The sequence below is a fragment of the Chiloscyllium plagiosum genome, unplaced genomic scaffold (genome assembly GCF_037043375.1).
Source record: "Chiloscyllium plagiosum isolate Xiang-an unplaced genomic scaffold, Cpla_swu_hap1 HiC_scaffold_30, whole genome shotgun sequence".
Taxonomy (NCBI): Eukaryota; Metazoa; Chordata; class Chondrichthyes; order Orectolobiformes; family Hemiscylliidae; genus Chiloscyllium; species Chiloscyllium plagiosum.
In genome coordinates this window covers 17,115,267-17,137,149 of record NW_028270168.1, presented here as the reverse complement: position 1 = coordinate 17,137,149, position 21,883 = coordinate 17,115,267, and the positions used below count along the sequence as shown (strand labels likewise).

Below are 21,883 nucleotides of genomic sequence, written 5' to 3'. Positions count from 1 at the left end.
ATTGCTGTAGCTGAAAGGCTGTGAACCATGACTGAGATGAATTTGCAATCTAAGTACATTTAAACAGGCAACAAACATTTCTGAAAAAGGCAAAATGCTGCATGTTGAAAATCTGAAACAGAAAAAAAAATCATCAAAATACTTGGATCAGTATGTGCACAGGGAGAAACAGAGTATTTTAGGTCTATGGGCTCAAAAGGTAGAAGACAGAGGCTAGTGGTGGAGGGTTGTTTTTCAGACAGAAGGCCTGTGACCAGTGGAGTGCCACAAGGATCGGTGCTGGGTCCTCTACTTTTTGTCATTTATATAAATGACTTGGATGTGAGTATAACAGTTTAGTAAGCAGATGACACCAAACTTGGAGGCATAGTGGACAGTGAAGAAGGTTACCTCATTTTACAACAGGATCTTGATCAGATGGGCCAATGGACTGAGAAGTGAGAGATTGAGTTTAATTTAGATAATGTGAGATGCTGCATTTTGGGAAAGCAAATCTTAGCAGGACTTACACACTTAATGCAAGGTCCTAGGGAGTGTTGCTGAACAAAGAGGCCTTGGAGTGCAGATTCATAGCTCCCTGAAAGTGGAGTTGCACGTAGATAGGATAGTGAAGACGACATTTGGTATGCTTTCCTTTATTGGTCAGAGTATTGAGTACAGGAGTTGGGAGTTCATGTTGCAGCTGTACAGGACATTGGTTAGGCCACTTTTGGAATATTGCGTGCAATTCTGGTCTTCTTCCTATTGGAAAGATGTTGTGAAACTTGTAAGGATTCAGAAAAGATTTACAACAAAGTTGCCAGGGTTGGAAGATTTGAGCCATAGGGAGAGGCTGAACAGGCTGGGGCTGTTTTCCTTGGAGTATCAGAGGCTGAGGCGTGACCTTATATAGATTTATAAAATCATGAGGTGCATGGATAGGGTAAATAGGCAAAGTCTTTTCTCTGGGGTGGGGGAGTCCAGAACTAGACAGCATAGGTTTAGGGCGAGAGGGTAAAGATATAAAAAGAGACCTAAGGGGCACTATTTTCACAGAGGGTGGTATGTGTATGGAATGAACCACCAGAGGAAGTGGTAGAGGCTGGTACAATTGCAACATTTAAAAGGCATCTGGATGGGTATATGAATAGGAAGGGTATGGAGGGATATGAGCTGGGTGCTGGCAGGTGGGACTAGATTGGGTTGGGATATCCAGTCGGCATGGACAGGTTGGACCGAAGGGTCTGTTTCCGTGCTGTATATCTCTATGACTCTATGATCTTTTATCATAATGTGCATTTTGTTTGCTTGATCAGAACATGAGAGCTTAGGCTATGTATATACACAATAGAAAAGCTGAGTTATTTTACAACAAATGCATTTCTACGGATTGTAAAAAGTATAATTCAGCAGAAATGTAAAGTGATATGGGAAATTACCTCCTAACCTTCAAGGCGGAAAAACAGGCTTCATGTTATGTGGAATTAAACTAGAGCTACTGTACACTCTTAGGCAAGAGACTTGGGAAAAAAGAATTTTTAAAAATATTGGACTAATATTTACAGCATTCCACTAAACATTTGATACCAGCACAGTTCAGAAATTAGTGTGATACTAGTGCCATAATGAAATAAAAATATGATGTGAAGATTTTGTCACCTTCCCCATTGTACTTCTGATTTAGAATCTGGCTACTCGAGAGACATCAACCTTTTCTCCAGGCAATGGCTTACAGGCTTCTACAGTTCCAATGGCAATCTTTACGCATGAGCTTGACAATAAATATTAAGGGTTTATTAAAATAGAAGACAGGTTATTGCACAGAAATTAATTTCCAGCAATAGTGAGAGATCAAGAACATTGGTTTCCTCTGAAGTCCATGAGCAGAGTCCATTGTAATTTGCTGGAAGGTAGAAGGCAGAGCATAGGATAAAGGGAACTCCCTCGGACTAGGGGAATGTGATATATGATGTCTCTCAGGAATTAGTACTGGGCTACACACTGTTATTTGGATGAAGAAATCCAAGAGTTGCTTATCGAAATTCACAGAAGGAATCAAATTAAGAGACACAGTAAATTGGACAAATGGGACCAGAAAACTACAATGGAAAGGACTAAAGAATGGATTTAGTAATTGGGGAAAAGAAACAGTGGCAGATGAACTTCAATGTATAGAAGCACAGTCATCCACTTAAGATCCAAGAATGATAAAGGAGAATTATGTCAAAATGCAAGAAACTAGGACTTGTGGAAGATGAAAAGGATTTGCGTGTTGACATAGACAAACCATTAAACACTAGCACATAGGTACAAACTGTAGTCAAGTAAGTCTATATGCATTGACCTTTATCTCAAAAGAGCTGTAATACAAGGTGGTGGAGTTATGCTTCAGTTATAGAGAGCTTTGGTCAGACCTCATCTGGGGTACTGGATGCTTTTCTTTGTATTACACTTTCTGATGCATTTTATATAAAATAACAGCTTTCACTCACCAGCTCATCAAATGAGCAAGTTAATATATCATTGCTAGCAAGTACATATTTTTATCCAAAAATAAGCAAAGTTTTATTTAAAAAATCTAATAGTGATTGCTTCTCTCCCTCCAGTGTTGCAAGTCCAAGAACACAACTTCTAATCATTAAAAGATGCTGTCTCTTACCTGAGATAATGGAGGTCAGAAATCTCCTTCATGCAAAGCCAGCAGAACTCACAGCCACAAACAGCACATGTCATGTGATTACAACTCCCATCATTCATTTTAATGATGTAAGCCCCACATCGTGGGCATGGCTTGATATCATCTGCTAATGAGACAGAAGTGAATGATTGGGCTGTGAATAGCTGATTTAATCCATAGAGAATAAAGGGCATACTATCTACCATAACTAAATTTCAACTGGATATAGCTAATAGAAATAAAGCTATTTCAAAATACCATGTATTATTAAAATACATTTAACATTACTTGTATTTAAGTTAGATAAGAATAAACATTTGAAGTAAACATGGAGAAGTGGAATAATATTTCATTTACCAACAGTGAAATCAATGCATATTGATCAATACAAACCCATGACAAATATGGAAAGTAGGCAGTACACTGGCGAATATTGGCTATTTGGAACTGTAAGCCCTGTATGAACTGTGACTGTGTAGATACTGACCACATACCATTGCCTGGTTCCTGGCCATAGTTCAGGCCTGACGTTTGTTTAGTACGAATTCGAAGACTTTGGGCCCTTTGTTGACGAGCATTATCACAGGTCTGATTTGGGTGCCACAGCTGTTTGCAGTGATAGCAAAACTCTGTGCCACAGCCATCTCTCCCACAGGTAATCTTCGGACAGCTTGCACATCCATAGGCAATGACAGCATATCTGGAAAATGCAACAATTTATTCAATTGAAAATTTAAATAATAAATCAGCATTCTTCCTTATCTAATATCACTGTTCTTTGTAATTTTATTTTTCAAATTCTTCAGCAGTTATTTGAATGACAAAACTGAATCCAAATTGAAAATAAAAACTATTTTTCACTCCTTTTAAGAAACGAACGTAGATCACCAACACCACTCCCCTCAACCACCACAGTGGGCAGTTAGAGCTATAAAAGTCCTATTCGATAACTAACAGAGCCTCAAGGTCAACGTTGGTGACAACCATCTTGTTTAATTTCCTTCTGTACACTATGTCCTGCACTTCATATTGAAGGCCTGGTCAAAGTCAAGAATTCACTGTGCAAGGGTAACAACCCATATCCTGTGGTTCAATACAACACACTCAAAGTACAACATCAAAATGGCACAGGAGCTCGTGTGCAATGGAATGATCCTGCTTATGGGTCAACAGGCCTGGATTCAAGTCTCACCTGCTCTATAGGTCTGTCATAACAAATGTGAACAAGTTGATTAAAAAGATGTTAAAATGCAGACTGTATAGCATCATTAGCAAATATATACTATCATTACCAAGCTGTTGGTCGTGAGAATTGGAAAGTTCTCACTTGTATAGAAGAGGGCTCTTTCTAACAGTAGTGAAAGTGTTGTAGCAAAGTAATGACAATCATTCCCCCATCTAGCGATGACTGGGAAATGGTTCCTTGCTAACAATCCAGCACCACCATCCTGATCTACACACTACAACTGACTGAAATAAATTATTGCATCAGGATTTCTGCCATGTTGGTGGGATTCTATTGAACTACAATCAAACACAAACAGAATAGAGATTTCATTCTTCCTGAATTACAACAACTGTATTTCAAATGCACTTCATTAGTTGTGAAGTACTTTGTGACATCCTGACAGGATGGAAGATGCTACATAAATCCAAGTTCTGTCTCCTCTTTGATCCAGTATACAACACATCAGCACACAAGGAAATAATCATCAAATCATCTCAGTAAAAATTAAAATAGTGAGAGCCGTGATCTTATAAACAATCACAAAGAAAAACACGTCAAGCTACATTTGACTTTGAGAACCACAGTGAGGATATCACCATTCACAACCACTAAGTCATAAATTGGACAATAACTTGTAGCATCTGTTTACATGCAGCTAAATGTGAATTCAGGAGGTTCTGTCCAATTCTCCCTGCTCCTTTGCAGGTGGTACTCCATCAGTACCTTATCAATAGAGTCTGTGTTAAAATGCACAGAGAACATAAAGGAACTGCACTTATCCAATAAGCATGACAGAAAATTACAGTTAGTCCATTCAAGAATAATTGAATTTTAAAACAACATGACAAATCTTAATTACTGCCAAACAGCTCTCTGATACTGAAAATGTATCATTATGCAATTTCTTTTTGGAGATTTTTATAAAACATTGTGTCTCCTCTCTCTCAATCCCATCTTTCTTTCCTTCTCTTTTATGTTCTTTACATGATTTTAGAATTAATTAAATATTGTAATTATACCTCCTGACTTAAGACACATTTCTCATGTGAAGTCTTTCAATCTGATTGGTCGAAGAGAAACATTATTGTATGCCTACTCACATATGCTATAAATGGAAGGTGTTGAACTGAAAAGTATTTCCAAATATTGAAAGATGCCTTTCAAAACTGGGAAAAAAAAAATCTGTGTAAGCATAAATGTACAGCTGAATAGTATTCCTTCACTGCCACCTGCAAAATTCAGGCCAAAGCCTTTGGACGTAGAAGCAGAAAATGAAGTCCCATTAATCACAAGTTAAATACAAGAAGAGGTGATTATTTGTCCCACTCAGAAAGACTTCAGTGTACCCAGTTTATGGCATTCTCCTGCTTTTGAGATTATTGAAGGATCTTCATCTTTACAGTCCTACTCCATCTGGAAGCACAATTCCATCTCCTGAACACTGTGTTTATCACTGCAAACTCCTAGGGCATCTTTTCCTGCAACTAACTCTGCACTCCTTTCAGAGTTTAGGATTAAACTGCATTCCATTCTACATTTCCAAACTGCTTACTATTCGGCACTTTTCTATCGATAAGACAATGAACGGTTTAATAATAAATTTATTAATACATACATTTATCCTATATTACTGTATTCAGTCCTCTCTACCAGTTATTGCGTTTCAAAGCGGTTTAGATTTTGGCTCTGGTTTTCATGTCTTATACTCTGGCCAGAATGACCATGACTACTCTGGCCAGAATGACTAGTACATTTCATTTGAAATAAAACAGATTAAACATTTTGGAGTTAATACTATAGTTAACGTTTGTCTGAAGGTATGATCGCCATAGTCTTACCAGACCACAGGGCTGCTGTTTCAGAGAGAGACAACTGGTGGTGGTTTAAACAGAGGGCCCAGAGAAGTTGAGGAGAGTCCTTTGTGGTAATTTCACCCAATGCAGGAACTGAAACCATGCTGTTGCCATCTTTCTGCATTGCAAACCAGCTGCCCAGCCAACTGAGCTAACCAAACCCCAATAGTTTAAGATGGACTGCAAGTTTACTTCAACTGCAGCATCATATTCCAAACCTGCCCAACCAAAGTAAGGTCTTTACAAGACCAGAAAGTAAACAAAGATCAATTCCTGTAATAAAACATGACTGTAGGTGGGATGGGATCCAAACAGAGATGATTCAACTGCTGCAACAACACAATACCTGGAAAAATCATTTCATGGCCATGGGAAATTTTCTTCAGAAAAGGTCAATTCTGACTCATAACTCATTTCAGATTTGTTATGTTTTGATTTTAATAGTTCTGTAGAATGTCCAACCATTAGTACGTGCCTAGTTTGAGTTGCTTTTAAAACTAAGCAAAATTGTTGGACAATTTTATCCTAGTTCCAACCAAATAACTCATTGTAAGATAAATGAAAATAATTTACTGTGTGACACCAGAAAAAATGTTGGCAAGAAGGTTTATGTCTACTTGATACAATGGAATCACTTTACACAATATCTAAAAGGTCAATTTATTTCTCTCCTGAAGTGGAGGTGCCAGTGTTGGACTGGGGTGGACAAAATCAAAAATCACATGACACCAGGTTATAGTCCAACAGGTTTATTTGAAATCACAAGCTTACAGAGTGCAGCCCCTTGCACCTGTCAAAGGTGCAGCGCTCGGTAAGCTTGTGATTTCAAATAAACCTGTTGGACTATAGGCCGGTATTGTGCAATTTTTAGAAAAAATATTATTATTGAAAAGACTTCCCAAATATTCTCTCATGTCTCAGAGGAGATCTCAACCCCCAACTCTCTCTCCCAGACCTCACAAAGCTGCTTAGCCTTGTCCGAGGGGCCACTCTCCAACAGGTGATAAACAGTACTGACAGAGAGTGTGTTCTTAGCACGAAACACCCTCTTTCTCTCTGTCGGATCTGTAAGAGTTGATTAAACATGTGATTCCTTTTCGAATAAAATCCCTGATCTGAAAAAAGCGGAAAAGGTTTCTACTAGATAGTCTGCACTTACGAGTTATTTGATCAAAGGACATCATTGCTTCTCCCCCAAATAAGTCACCCAAGTAAGACAGACCCCTAGCTGCCCACAGTTTAAACTTGGAATCCATTATCCCCAGTTGGAAACCCAATATACCAATTATAGGGGTAAGAAATGAGGTTTTGGCTATATCGCCCTCGCTCTGCCGCATTGCTCTCCATGCTTTAACAGTATTGATAATTATTGGGTTATAACAATACTCCATAACCGCCCTCATTTTGTCTAAGAACAGCAGACTAATAAAGAGGGCACTTTACCTGAGAAGCTTCAATATCTAAGCATATTGACACCGACTCCTCACAGGCCGAGTCACTAACATAGGATAAAAGAGAGCTCAACTGGTAGTTTTTAAACATCCGTGAGATCTACTCCCCCCCAGTCTATGGGGCAGTTGCAATTTGGTTAGCTTGATAAGGGGTCACTTATAAGAAAGCTGAACCAGCTATTAAAGGCTCCTGAATGTCTGTCTGGGAAAGATCAAAGGAAGTATTTGTATGGGGTATAGCAAACGAGGGAGGACACCATTTTAATAAGGACTATCCAGCCTCGCCAGGATGTTGTAAGTGCCTCCCATCTTCGAAAGTCTTGTTTAATTTTGTCAAACAAGTGGACAAAGTTTGCCTCAAATAGATGATCAAAGACGGGAGTAACAAATATACCGAAATAAATAAAACCCCTCCCCCACGTGACCATTTAAAAGGAAATTAGGACGCACCCTTGGCATCAGGTGTTTCCCCAAGACCTCTGATTTTCTAAAATTAATCTTATAGCCCGAAAAAGCACCAAACAAATTGAAACTGCTGGGTTTGACAGAAAGATAAGGACATCATCTGCATACAACGTAATCTGAAAATTACAATGCTGAAGATCCAGTTGTTGTGGTCCACGTTGGCACTAACAACATAGGCAAGGCTAGGAAGGAGTCATAGATTCATAGAGATGTACAACATGGAAACAGACCCTTCGGTCCAACCCATCCATGCCGACCAAATATCCCAACCCAATCTAGTCCCGGAGGATCTGTTTGGGAATTATCAAACACTAGGAAGGAAACTGAAGAACAAGTCCTCGAGGGTCCTGCCGAAGATTACTGCCACATGCTAATTGGCATAGGGATAAGAAAATTAGGGAAGTAAACACATGGCTAAGAGATAAGTGTGGGAAAGAGGGATTCTATTTCATGGGACGGTGGCATCAGTTTTGGAACCGGGGCGATCTGTACCGATGGGACGGTCTCCACCTGAACCAATCTGGAACCAGTGTTCTGGCGAAAAGGATAAATAAGAGGTCACTAGGACTTTAAACTTGTAAGTTGGAGGGAAAAGAAAGGGAAAGCAACAGGGAGTATGGAATCAAGTAGAAAGATAAGTAGCAGGTTAGCATGTGTGCAGGGTTTAAGTTCAAGGCAGACTAGGAATGAAGCAAAAAAGAAGGGGGGGGGGGGTGAGGGGGGTTGGGAGTGCGCTCTTTTTCCTGGCAAGATATGCTAAATACATGCCCGGCCTTCTGTCATGCAAAAGCTAGTTCCTTCTCAGCTATCTGCGTGAGCATGGAATTCAATGATCATGGAAACGCTGTGATCCTCTGTAGCTTAGCCACCGAGGGTCTATAAAAGTATGCCCTCTCAGCTGCCCTCAAACGTGTCTCAAGCAAGCATTGCCGCTCTCCCTTCTGCTGCCTTCTACTGGCAGAGTAAGAAATAATAATCGCCCTGGCATAAGCCTTAGCAGTTTCCCAAAGAATGGATGGGTTAATGGGTGAATCTGAATTAATGGCTAAGAAAGATCTGAATTGATTAGAGAAATACTCAATGAACTTCCTATCCTTAAGAATAAAGGGATCCATTCGCCAGTGTCCCAAACCTGTTATATTGCTCTTAATCTTAACCAATAAGTATACTGCTGCATGATCAGAGATAATAATATTCCCAATTGTGCAGGACGCCACTGAATCTAAGAATGCTGCAGGGTAAGGAAGAGATCAATCCTAATGTGGCACTTGTGCACGTTAGAGAAGAAAGTAAAATCCCTACCTGTGGGGTGGAGCTGCCTCCAGACATTCACCAGTCCTAGTTCTGCACATAAATCCACTAATTGCTTAGATTGCAAAGATGATATTGGGGGGGGACTTTGGACACTCTGTCTACTGTGAGAACCACAGGACAATTGAAATCTCCCCCTATGATAATGTGCTATGATGCGAGGTTACTCAATTTGGAAAATACATTTACCAGGAATTTAAGGGGGTGCGCTGGGGACAATAAACATTCAAAACACCATATTCTTTGCCATATATCAATGCTTTGAAGATTATGAACTTCCCGTGAATGGTCTTTAATATAATCTGGCAATTTAAATGGGAGATTTTTCCTAACAAGTACTCCTAGGGAGAAATCAACCCGATCAAGGTGCATCTCCTGCAATAGGACAATATCCACTCTCTCCTTTTTAAGACTAGAAAGAACATTTTTCCTCTTGACTGGTGAGTGGCTCCCCTTAATGTTCCAGGTACACCATTTAAGCACATCATTAGCCATAACACTCTGTGACAACATTTGAACTCAAGACAAGACAGGAAGAACTCCAATTACAAATCGCTGAGCATCAACGAAAGAAGACTCAGAGCCTAAAAACTACACAAACTATTACAACTAACAAACTTTCAAAATCTATGTACATAAAGAACGAAAAAAATGAAATAAAATACAAAGCGCTGATGGCACTCAATAGGGGAAGTTACTCCCATCCACTGGGGGCACTTACACATCCCAAAACCTTGTCTTCTGCCCCGCTACCGATATGGCAACCAGGGCAATTAAATACAAAACCAGCCTTTAGCCATCACAACCACCTTCGTAACTCCCTCCAGCTTGAGTCGCACCCCAGACACAAGCAAAAAAAAAAAAGAGAAATTTAATAATGTTAACGAAGAAGTTAAAAGCAAGTATTCTACTCATCCCCAACTATAACTTAACAGTGGTTAATACCAGAAAAATCCAACAAACTATCTTTAAGAAAACAAACATGATTATCTATATTCATTAAATCATTCAGCCTACTTTAACATGTCCACAAAGTTTTTTCACTATCCCTGGAGAGTCGAATGTGTGCGTGGATCCATTGAAAGCAATACAGATACCTTAAAGAATACGGAATCTGAGTTCCCTTAGTCTTCTCTTGATATCATCAAAGACTTCTTTTTCTTAATCACTGCTGCTGAAAAGTCCTGAAAGAACATAATTCTGGAGCTCTTGTGAATCAAAGCGATTGGATCTCTCCCTGGGTTCTGGAGGCTGCTATAACTCTTTGCTTATCCCCGTAATTATGAAACCGCACAAGGACGGGGCGAGTGCGCTGTCCGAACCTGACCTGTGCATTGTAACCCAATGAGTTCTCTCAATCTTCACCTGCCCCACTTCAGCCTCTAAGCGAAGGAACCGCGGCAGCTAGTTCTCAAAACAACTCACTGGCTGAGTGCCTTCCATTCCCTACAGCAGACCAACGACATGAACATTCTTCCTCCTGCCCCTATTCAAGGTCGTCAACTTGTTCAATTCAGGTACAGACTTGTTTATCAAAGGCTTGGATCTGCTCCTTAGAGGAATCAATCGCGATCTCTGCAACTGCAGTTTGGCGCTCTACCTCATCTGTTCTCTTTCTAAGGCTTTCAAGTTGCTGCTCATGTTTTTGAAGCAAGGCAGAGAGTGGGTCCAAACTACTGCTGAACATTTTTTCAATTATGGCATCAATCATTTCACACAACTTTGCAAACTCCACGACCAGGGCCTGGTGAGTGACCAGGTCAGAGAGGGCCGCAGTTGCAGCCGTGCTCAATGCTTCCAGTGTGCGTCGGGACCTACCCAATCCTTTCCTGTGCTTTGTCATTTTCACTCGACAAAATGGGATTAGTAAAGATTCTATAACTATTTTAGTTTTGAACTTTAAGTAAATGGCTTAGGTGGGGTGGGTTAGAGCACTCCTTCACTTGTGCTGTGATGCAAAGCCCAGCAAAGCAGACCTTTCAGATCGCCGCCATCTTGAATCCCCTGCTGTGTGATTTTTGACCTTATTATTCTCGTTTCAACATGGTTAAATTTTCTGAAGTAAAATAACATACTCAGCCAGAAATTATCGGACAAGCAATAATGTGTGTAAGAACTAATAGCAAAATCAGTCAACAGATTCAGGGGATTAAGATACTAGCCAGGAGTTATAGATTTCCAGATTTCACTGGTTAATGCATGCCTTGCTTTTCATAAGCAACACCTTGTCCATAATCTGTTATTTTTGAGAACTTTTTGGATTTGCACAGTGATTGTCCATTAAATATGCTGCAGAAAATGAATAGTACAGGTTATTGCTTTTAAAAAAAATTTAACTGTTAACTCATTACCAATTAATCACATTGGCCAGAAAGAGAATAATTTTGACTGTTTAATCTAACTAATGAATGTAATAAGTTGTTGTTAGAGCTTACAAATGTTGAAAGTTTTATTAACATTTTTTTTCTTTTCCATTGGGTTTCTTTTCTCTCTTCACTCTAACTTATTATTTATTCATTCACAGGATCTGAACATAGGACAGAGAACATAGAACAATACAGCGCAGAATAGGCCCCTCAGCACCCTACACTATCCCCTCATCATCCATATGCTTACCCAAGGATTGTTTAAATCTCCCTAACGTGGCTGAGTTAACTACATTGGCAGACAGGCCATTCCACGCCCTTACCACTCTGAGTAAAGAACCTTCCTCTAACATCTGTCTTAAATCTATCACCCCTCAATTTGCAGCTATGCCCCCTCATACAGGCTGACATCATCATCCTCGGAAAAAGACTCTCACTGTCCACCATAACTAATCTTTTGATCATCTTATATGTCTCTATTAAATCCCCTCTTAGTCTTCTTCTCTCTGATGAGAACAGACCCAAGTCCCTCAGCCTTTCCTTGTAAGGCCTTCCCTCTAGACGAGGCAACATCCTGGTAAATCTCCTCTGCACCTTTTCCAGTGTTTCCTGTAATGGGTGACCAGAACTGTACACAATACTCCAAGTGACGCTGCACTAGTATTTTGCACTAGTTGCAGCATGACATCACAGCTCCAGAACTCAATTCCTCTATCAATAAAACCTAACACACTGTATGCCTTCCTAACAGCACTATCAACTTGGGTGGCAACTTTCAGGGGTCTGTGTACATGGACACCAAGATCCCACTGCACATCCACACTACCAAGAATCTTTCTACTGACCCAGTACTCTGCCTTCCTGTTATTCTTCCCAAAGTGAATCACCTCACATTTAGCTGCATTGACCTCCATTTGCCCCCTTTCAGCCCAATTCTGCAGTTTATCCAAGTCCCCCTGCAATCTGCAACATTCTTCCACACTGTCCACCACTCCACCGACTTTAGTGCCATCTGCAAACTTACTGACCCATCCACCTATGCCTGTGTCCAAGCAGTTTATAAAAATGACAAGCAGCATGTTCCCAAAACAGATCGTTGTGGCACACCACTAGTAACCGGACTTCAAGCTGAATACTTTCCATCAACCACCACTCGCTGCCTTTTTACAGAAAGCCAGCTTCTAATTCAAACTGCTAGATCACCCTCAATCCCATGCCTCCCCATTTACTGCAAAGGCCTACCATGTGGAACCTTATCAAAGGCTTGACTGAAGTCCATGTACACCACGTCAACTGCCCTACCTTTATCCACATGCTTGGTCACCTTCTTGAAACATTCAATGAGGTTTGTGAGACACGACCTGCCCTTGACGAAACCATGTTGACTATCTGCAACAAATTGTTGCTTGCTAGATGATTAGAAATCCTATCTCTTATAATCCTTTCCAAAAATCGTTTCCTACAACAGACATAAGGCTCACTGGTCTATAATTACCTGGGTCATCTCTACTGTCCTTTTTGAACAAGTGCACAACATTTGCAATTTTCCAGTCCTCTAAACTTGTAGACAATGACGACTCAAAGATCAAGGCGAAAGGCTTTGCCATCTCCTCCCTAGCTTCCCAGAGAATCCTCTGATAAATCCCATCCTGCACAGGGGACTTATCTACTTTCACAGCTTCTAGAATTGATAACACCTCCTCCTTACTAACCTCAATCCTTTCTAATCTAAAAGCCCGTATCTCAGTCTTCTCTTCTACAATATTTTACTTTTCCTGAGCGAAAACAAATGAGAAATATTTGCTTAGCACCTCTCCGATCTCCACAGGGTCCACACACAACTTCCCACTTCTGTCCTTGACTGGCCCTATTCCTACCCTAGTCATCCTTCTATTCTTCACATACGTATAGAAAGCTTTAGGGTTCTCCTTTATTCTACCTGCTAAAGACTGCTCATGTCCTCTCCTTGCTCTTCTTAACTCTCTCTTAAAATCCTTCCTAGCTAATCTGTAACTCTCCATTGCCTCATCTGAACCATCTCGTCTCAACGTCACATAAGCCTCCCTCTTCCGCTTAACAAGAGATACAATTTCTTTAGTAAACCACGGTTCCCTTACCTTATCACTTCCTCCCTGCCTGACGGGGACATACCTATCAGGGACACACAATATCTGTTCCTTAAACCAGCTCCACATTTTAACTGTCCCCATCCCGTGCATTTTGTTATCCCATTCTATACCTCCTAAGTCTTGCCTAATCACATTATAATTGCCCTTCCCCCATCTATAACTGTTGGCCTGTGGCATGTACCTATCCCTTTCCATCCCTAAACTAAACGTAACCGAATTGTGGTCACTCTCTCCAAAGTGCTCACCTACTACTAAATCAAACACCTGGCCTGGTTCATTACCAAGTACCAGATTCAGTGCGGCCTCCCCTCTTGTTGGCCCTTCGACATATTGTGTCAGGAAACCCTGCTGCGCACATTGGACAAAAACTGATCCATCCGACCTACTAGAGTTATAGCATTTCCAGTCAATGTTGGGGAAGTTAAATATCCCCATAATGACCCGTGTTCCTTTCACTCCTACCCTGAATCGTTTTGCCAATCCTCTACTCCATATCCCGGGAACTTTGCGGAGGCCTATAAAAAACTCCCAGCGGTGTCACCTCTCCTCTCCTGTTTCTAACCTCAGCCCATCCACCTGAGGAAATGAGTCCTAGTTAGAAGCCCTTTCAGACGACATTATACTGTCCTTGACTAACAAAGCCACACCTACCCCTCTTTTATCATCTTCCCTGATCCTAATGAAAGATCTAAACCCTGGAACCTGCAACATCCACTCCTGACCCTGCTCTCTCATGTCTCCGAAATGGCCACGACATCGAAGTCCCAGATCCCTATCCATGCTGCAAGCTCCTGGCATTGAAGTAGACACACTTCAAACCAGCTTGCTGTCTGCCAGCACACTCCTGTGACCGTGAAATCCTGTCCATATCCTCCCTACTCACATCCTCCTGTGCACAGGTTCCCATCCCACTGCTGCCTGTGAACAGGCAACACAGTGGCACAGTGGTTAGCACTTTCACCTCACAGCACCAGGAATCCAGGTTCAATTCCAGCCTCGGGTGACTATCTATGTGGAGTTTGCATGTTCTCCCACTGTCTGCATGGTTCCCATCAGGTGCTCCAGTTTCCTCCCACAGTCCAAAGATGTGCAGGTTAGGTGGACTGGCCAAGCTAAATTGTTAGACGGAAGTGGGTACTGCAGATGCTGGAGAAGCACAGCAGGTCAGGCAGCATCTGAGTAGCAGAAAAAAATTGATGTTTCGGGCAAAACGCCCTTCATCAGGAATTACTTTAAATTCCAGCCAACATGTCAGGATAGAGACTCTTCCCTCTTCACAGATGCTGTGTCGTCTGTCCTTTACATGGGTCAACTTTAAATCAAGTTTTTTTGATCTGAGGAGGTTCACCAGGATATTGCCTGATTTGGAGGGTGCTAGCTATGAAGTGAGGTTGAGTAGATTAGGATTATTTTCATTAGAAAGACGGAGGTTGAGGGGAGACCTGATAGAGATCTACAAAACCCCAATGATACGAAGTTTTGACAATCAAAAGTCTAAAGTCACCTTGTCCTGCATGGTAATTTATCATAAGTCATGTCTCCAATTGCTCAGATTACATCTCAAATTATTATTCTGCAAGAAAGGAGTTATTATAATTCTCTTTACTAAGTCACTCACAAGCACATTTCCATTCATTCATAACTTGGTGGTTTTGTAATTCAGTTTATCTTGCAAGAGTAAAATGTATTAAGCATCCCTTTCTAGGTTGCCAACCCATTACTGTTTCTTTAGACTTTCAATATTTATCGGACCCATATTGCAAGTAGCTTTTAAATGCAAAAGCAACCCATCGAATCTGAAGTCAATTTCACAAATCGTCCAACCAAAATTGTTGCATAATTAAGAGGTGTTAGTCCTTTTGTTTTTACAATTAGTAATGTTCGTAGAAGTACCAGACCTATATGATCTAAGTAACACAGACCTGTCCCTGAATAAGTATTAACTTTGTAACCTGCTCAGAACAATGCCATCTCCGTCATTGTATCTCCATAACTCACTCGAAATGATGGAAAGATTATAATATTAATTAGTCTTTAGTAACAGTCTCTTGTGACTTGAATAGGTTGCAGGACATCAAATAGTTTCTTCCTATAATCTGCTGCTTTCTAACTCTTTGAAATTTCCTTATACACCACCTATTTCTATAACGCTGTACTAACTTTTACTTAGGTCTGCTATCTTGCACTAATGTATGGATTTATAATTTTAAATACATATTATATAGGGCTACTACCCCCTTTAAGAAACTTACAATCAAAACAGCACTTCTGTGAAAACTCAATAAATGAATGTGTAGAAACTGTCAAAACCAGTTATGGTGGATGACTTCTCACGACCCAGCTCCAGGAGATCAGTTTAATATCCTCTACTTTTTTTATTTAGAACACATAGGATTTTTCACTTATTTAGATCATATAGGTCTGGTATTTCTACTAACATTACTAACTGTCAAGACAAAAGGTCTAACACCTCTTAATTATGCAAGCTCAGACCGGACAGACATTCTAATCCCATCAGAAATAACAGCTGCATTTAGTAAGTGCTTAAACTATCTCCTGCTTCCCCAGGATAGATGTCATGCAAACTGGTGTACAATAGATACAACTACATGACACGATAGTGCTAAAATTTTAATGTATATAAAACAGTGTATAAAAGAGGATATTGTAAAAGCTGTACTTTGAATTCCATCACTACCTCAAATGGTGTCATCAGAGGCTCAATAAAGAGGTTATTTTCACCACACACTAATCTTGGTCATTACTGTCCACGATCCCACTCCTACATTTGAAATAATAGCGTCTCCTACCATCCACTCCTGAGGAAGCCTGAATCATGGATTGATCCTCAGACTGCAGGAAACCTGGCAGCTAAAAGGAGGCAAGGATTGTTGCACAGAACAGGTAAATACTTTATTAACACTGCTCCAGACCACGAAAATTGCTTCCTCCTTTACCCACTAAGCAATTCCATTTAACCCTCCAGAAATACCAGGTTCCAACCACTTGGGAATCAATTAGGAGAAAGTGAGGACTGCAGATGCTAGAGATCAGAGCTGAAAATGTGTTGCTGGAAAAGCGCAGGTCAGGCAGCATCCAAGGAGCAGGAGAATCGACGTTTTGGGCATAAGCCCTTCTTCAGGAATGAGGAAGATGTGCCAAGCAGACTAAGATAAAAGGTAGGGAGGAGGGACTTGGGGGAGGGGCGTTAGGAATGCAATAGGTGGAAGGAGGTTAAGGGGAGGGTGATAGGGCTGAGAGTGGGTGGGCACGGAGAGGTTTCAGGGCAGAGGAAATGACCTGGGGGGTGCAGTGAGAGAGAGACTCACTGAATTTTCAGGGCAGAGGAGATGACCTGGGGAGGTGCCTCATCTTCCGCCTAGGAACCTTCCAACCACAAGGGATGAATGCAGATTTCTCCAGCTTCCTCATTTCCCCTCCCCCCCCACCTTATCTCAGTCCCAACCCTCGGACTCAGCACCGCCTTCTTGACCTGCAATCTTCTTCCCGACCTCTCCGCCCCACCCCCTCTCCAGCCTGTCACCCTCATCTTAAGCTCCTTCCACTATCGCATTCCCAACACCCCTCCCCCAAATCCCTCCTCCCTACCTTTATTCTTAGCCTGCTTGGCACACCTTCCTCATTCCTGAAGAAGGCTTATGCCCGAAACGTCGATTCTCCTGCTCCTTGGATGCTGCCTGACCTGCTGCGCTTTTCCAGCAACACATTTTTCAGCACTTGGGAACCAAAGTCTTCCACAGACTCCCTGGATTCAGCACCAGCTGTCACCATCCATTTCTCTGGTCTCCTGTGGTCATCTTTCACAATGTCTAGACCCTTCAGGTATTAAACTCCTCTGCTGATCGATCTGGCTGCTCCATCGATGGTTTCTCAGACCCTAAACTCTTAAAAGAGTTTCCAAATTATGTGCCACCCCAACCCTTCCTGCTATCCTGTAACCCACCTTCTAAATTATTCATCTCTCCTTCCTGGCTTCACTGACTGCAGCCTGCTCTCAAACAGACCTACATGTGCCTTTCCTGGCATCTACATGAAAAATGTTTCTATTTGAGGAGACACCAAGCTTATTTCACAAAAGGTGCCTTTAAATTATTGGCCAAATCCCAAAGGCTGCCTTACATTCAGACCTATAACTACGTCCATCAGAGCTTGGTTGGATCAATAAGTGGGAAGTCTCTTAGCAACGGAATCAGAGGTAGGCGTGTGGGCAGAGGGAAGATTAGTTATCTTGGTGTCACTCCATAAACAGTTGCCGTAAAAGCAATGCTTTTGGAAGTTTTCAGCAGTTTCACAGATGCACTTGAAAGACTTTGAAACTTCCGGTTAAATTTTCCAGTGTGAGCAGGTACATGCACAAGATTAATGAAAGGCCCACACAGTTATGCTATTATTCTTCTACTGTGTTTACGTCAGACCAACATGAAGAACCAGACTTAAAAAATATGAAACTATCTGGATTCATTCCTTTCCCAAGGGAAATAGGGTGATTTAAATGAATCAAAATAAGATACAAGCACACTATTTATCCAACCCCCTACCATACTATAGCATTGTGTAAGAAAGATTACTACAGTTTTTATTCAATTCCTTCATGGGATGTGGGCATCACCGGCTTGGTCAGCAATTATTGCCCATCCCTAGTTGCCCTTGAGAAAGTGATGGTGAGCTGCCTTTTTGAACTGCTCCAGTCCATTTGGTGTAGGTAGACTCACAAATGCTGTTAAGGAGGAATGTTCAGGATTATGACCCAGCAACAATGAAGGAATGGCAATATATTTCCAAGTCCAAGGCATGGGAGGGGGTGGTGTGTGAGTGAGTGAGTGAGTGAGTGAGTGAGTGAGTGAGAGAGAGAGAGAGAGAGAGAGAGATGGTGGGGGAGGGGAGGTAGTGGTGGAGCGAAGAGACTTGCAGCTGATGGTGTTCCCGTGTTTAGTGTTTTAGTTGCCCTTGTTTTTCTAGCTGGTAGTGGTCATGGGTTCAGAAAAATTCTGTCTATAGAAGCTTGGTGAATTTCTGCAGCGCATCTTGTAGATTTGACACACTGCTGCTACTGAGCATCAGTTGGGGAGCAAGTGAATGTAGTGCCAAATCAAACAGGCTAATTTGACCAGGATAGTGTCAAGCCTCAAGTGTTATTGGAGCTTCACTCATCCAAGCAAATAGGAATATTGTATCACACATCTGACTTGTGCCTGGTGGATGGTGGTCAGGCTATAGAGAGTCAGGAGAGGAGTTACCCACTGTAGGATTCCTAGCCCCTGACCCACTCTAGTAGTCACAATATTTATACTGTGACAGTGACAGTAATGTCATTGAAAGTCACCTCTTGTCGGAAATGTCACTGCCTGGCACTTGTTTGGAGCAAATGTCACTTGCCACTTGTAAGCCCAGGCCTTGATATCGTACAGGGCTTGCTACAATTGACTGGTTCTGTATTGAAGGAGCCTTAAATCAGGCAGAACATTATTGAAGTTGCCCACTTCTGACCTAATAATGGAGGCAAAGTCATTGGTGAAGCAGTTAAAGATGGTTGGGCTAAGGACATTACCTCAAGGAATTGTTGCAAAGATGTCCTGCAGCTGACAGGACTGATCTCCAACAACCAGAACGATCTTACTTTATGCCAGGTATGATTCCAACCATCAGAGAGATTCCCTGGGGTTTCCCATTGACTTCAGTTTTGTGGGAGCTCCTTAAATCTGAGCTCACCTCTGGAATTCAGCCCTTTTGACCATGTTTGTACCGAGGCTGTAATTAGGTCAGGAGCTGAGTGGCCCTGGCAGAATCCAAACTGGGCATCACTGAGTAGGTTATTGCTGAGATGCAGCTGCTAGATAGCACTGTTGAAGACACCTTCCATCACATTACTGATGATCGAGAGCAGACTGTTGGGGAAGTAATTGACTGGGTTGAATTTGTCCTACTTTCTGCGTACAGGACATATCTGGGCAATTTTCTACATTATGAGGTAGGTGTCAAAGTTGCAGCTGTATTGGAACAGCGTGGCTATGGGCACAGCTGGTTCTGTAGCATGTCTTTATTATTATTACTTGAATGTTGTCAGGGCGCCTAGCTTCTGCAGGATCCAATGCCTCCTAGTGTTTCTTGACATCATTTGGAGTGATTCAAATTGATTGGAGATGAGTATCTATGATATTGGGGCTTTCTGGAAGAGGTGGAGGTAGATCATCCACTTGGCATTTCTGACTGAAGTCTGTGTTAGAAGCTTCAGCATTACAGTTTGGACTGATGTGCTGGGTTCTCCCATTGAAGATGAGGATATTTGTGGACTCTACTCCTCCAGTGAGTAGTTTAACTGTCCATCACCATCGATGACTGGATGTGGCAGGACTGCAGAGCTTAGGTCTGATCCATTTGTTGTGGAATCACTTCGCACTTTCCATTACTTGCTGTTTGTACTGTTTGGCATGGAAGTAGTCCCGTTTTGTCTTTTCACCAGATTGTCATCTAATTTTGATATATGTAGAATTCCTTCTGCATGCTTCACTGCACTTCATTCTGATTAGCAGCATCTTTTTGATTTTTAAAATCACTCATGATTTATCATGAGATTAACATAAATTGCATTCCAAAAGTTAGGCTTTGACCAACTGACCCACTGCTTCAACCAGCATTCTCTCTTTGATTTCACTCCCTTTTTAAATGTTTAATATTCAAATAATTATCAATTTCTTTTAGATGTCACAGACTGAATCTCATTAAACGCGGATAGGAACACAGGGAAAGGTGGAGGTTATTTAGCACCTTCAGCCATCCAGTAAGGCCGATACATGACCCAGTTCCATGGCCCCAAAGGCTTCAATACCTTAAACTAATGAAAATCCACCAGTCTTAGATTTAAAAATTAATAATTGACCAATCTGCTATTTGTAGATGAGATTTCCAGGTTCCTTCTATCCATGTGTACAAATGCTTCCTAATTTCACTCCCAAAGCTCCTAATTTTTCAGCTGTGTTCCCTAGTTTCCCAAGCAGCTGAAACAGCTTCCTATGAACCCAGGAGATCCCCTTCACCCCTCATTTCCAAAGAACACAATTCTAGTTTGTGTATCTCTTCTTGTAATTTAACCCTTTCGATTTCTATGCCTCTCACTTTTCTTAAGGTGCAAAATGACAAGTGCAACTTTCCAAACTAGAACAGTAGCTTCTTGATTGAGAATATTTTGCAAGATCAAATTTAAGACATCTGTAATGTCCTCACCTACTTCATTTAAAACTCTTAGATGAAACTCATCTAGTCCTAGAGGTTTGTAACTCTCTCCCGCCAGCATTTTCTTCAATATTGTTGATTTACTTACGTTATGATGAGTCCCTGTCCATAAGGCCATAACATGTAGGAGCAGAAGGAGGCCATTCAGTCCATCAAATCAGCTGTGTCAATGAGATTGTGGCTGATCTGATAATCCTCAACTCCATTTTCCTGCCTTATCTCCATAACCCTTGACCCTTGCTGACTAGAATAAGTATATTCAGGGTTGACATAACAACCTAGTCTCTGTAGCACGCTGTGGTAAAGAATTCCACAGGTTCACAATCCTCTGACAGAAGAAATTTCTCCTCCTCTCCGTCCTAACTGGGTGACACATTACTCAGATATTATGCCTTCTGGTCCTACACTCTCCCATAAGGAGAAACAACCTTGTTGCATATACTCTGTCAAGCTTCTAAGAATCTTATAATATGTCCCAATAAAGGTCTCCACTCACTCATTTTTCTAAATGCCAATCAGTACAATTCCAACTTACTCAACCTCTCCTCATAAGAAAATGCCTCCATAACCAGGATTAACCTAACAAACCTTTTCTGGACTAGCTCCAATGTCACCATACCTTTCCTTGGATAAGGGAACCAAAGCTTTTCATGGTATTCTAGGCATGATCCAACTAGTGATTTGAATATTTTAGAAAGACCTCCCTATTTAAACTCCATTCCCTTTGGATGAACACCATTGCCCATTTGCCTTCCCGATTACCTACTGAACATGGATGCCAGCTTTTTGTGAATCATGCACAAAATCCCCCAAATCCCTTGATGTTGCAGTCTTTCTGCATTTGAATAATATTCAGCTCCTCTAATCTCCCTGTCTACTTGCAAAACCTCACATTTTCCCACATTATATTCCATCTGTTAAGTTTAGCCCGCTCACTTTACCTAACTGCAGGCTCTGTCATCTTCACCACTAGCCTTCCCAGCTATTTTTGTGTCATTCACAAACTTGGCAATAGTACATTCACACCCCTCATTCAAGTCATTAATTTATATACTGTAAGTATTTGTGGCCCCAGCACTGATCCCTGTGGCACTCCACTAATTACAGGTTGCCATCCTGTCCCCTCTATCCCAACTCTTTGATTTCTATTAGTTAGCCAATCCTCTATCCAAG

The 21,883-nt window shown here is 41.3% G+C and overlaps 1 protein-coding gene across 3 annotated transcripts in view; it reads right to left on the bottom strand.

The window, feature by feature from the left end:
- rnf19b (ring finger protein 19B) overlaps positions 1-21,883 on the bottom strand; it is a 179,480-nt gene that overhangs the window by 13,471 nt on the left and 144,126 nt on the right. For 2 of the 3 annotated variants that reach the window (XM_043717448.2, XM_043717445.2), the window contains exons 4-5: positions 3,151-3,356; positions 2,639-2,783 (exon numbers count right to left, since the gene is read on the bottom strand). In XM_043717448.2, the coding sequence (XP_043573383.2) occupies positions 2,639-2,783; positions 3,151-3,356 (351 nt within the window). The remainder of the gene's footprint in view (positions 1-2,638; positions 2,784-3,150; positions 3,357-21,883) is intronic. The other variant, XM_087976778.1, reaches the window with a different exon arrangement.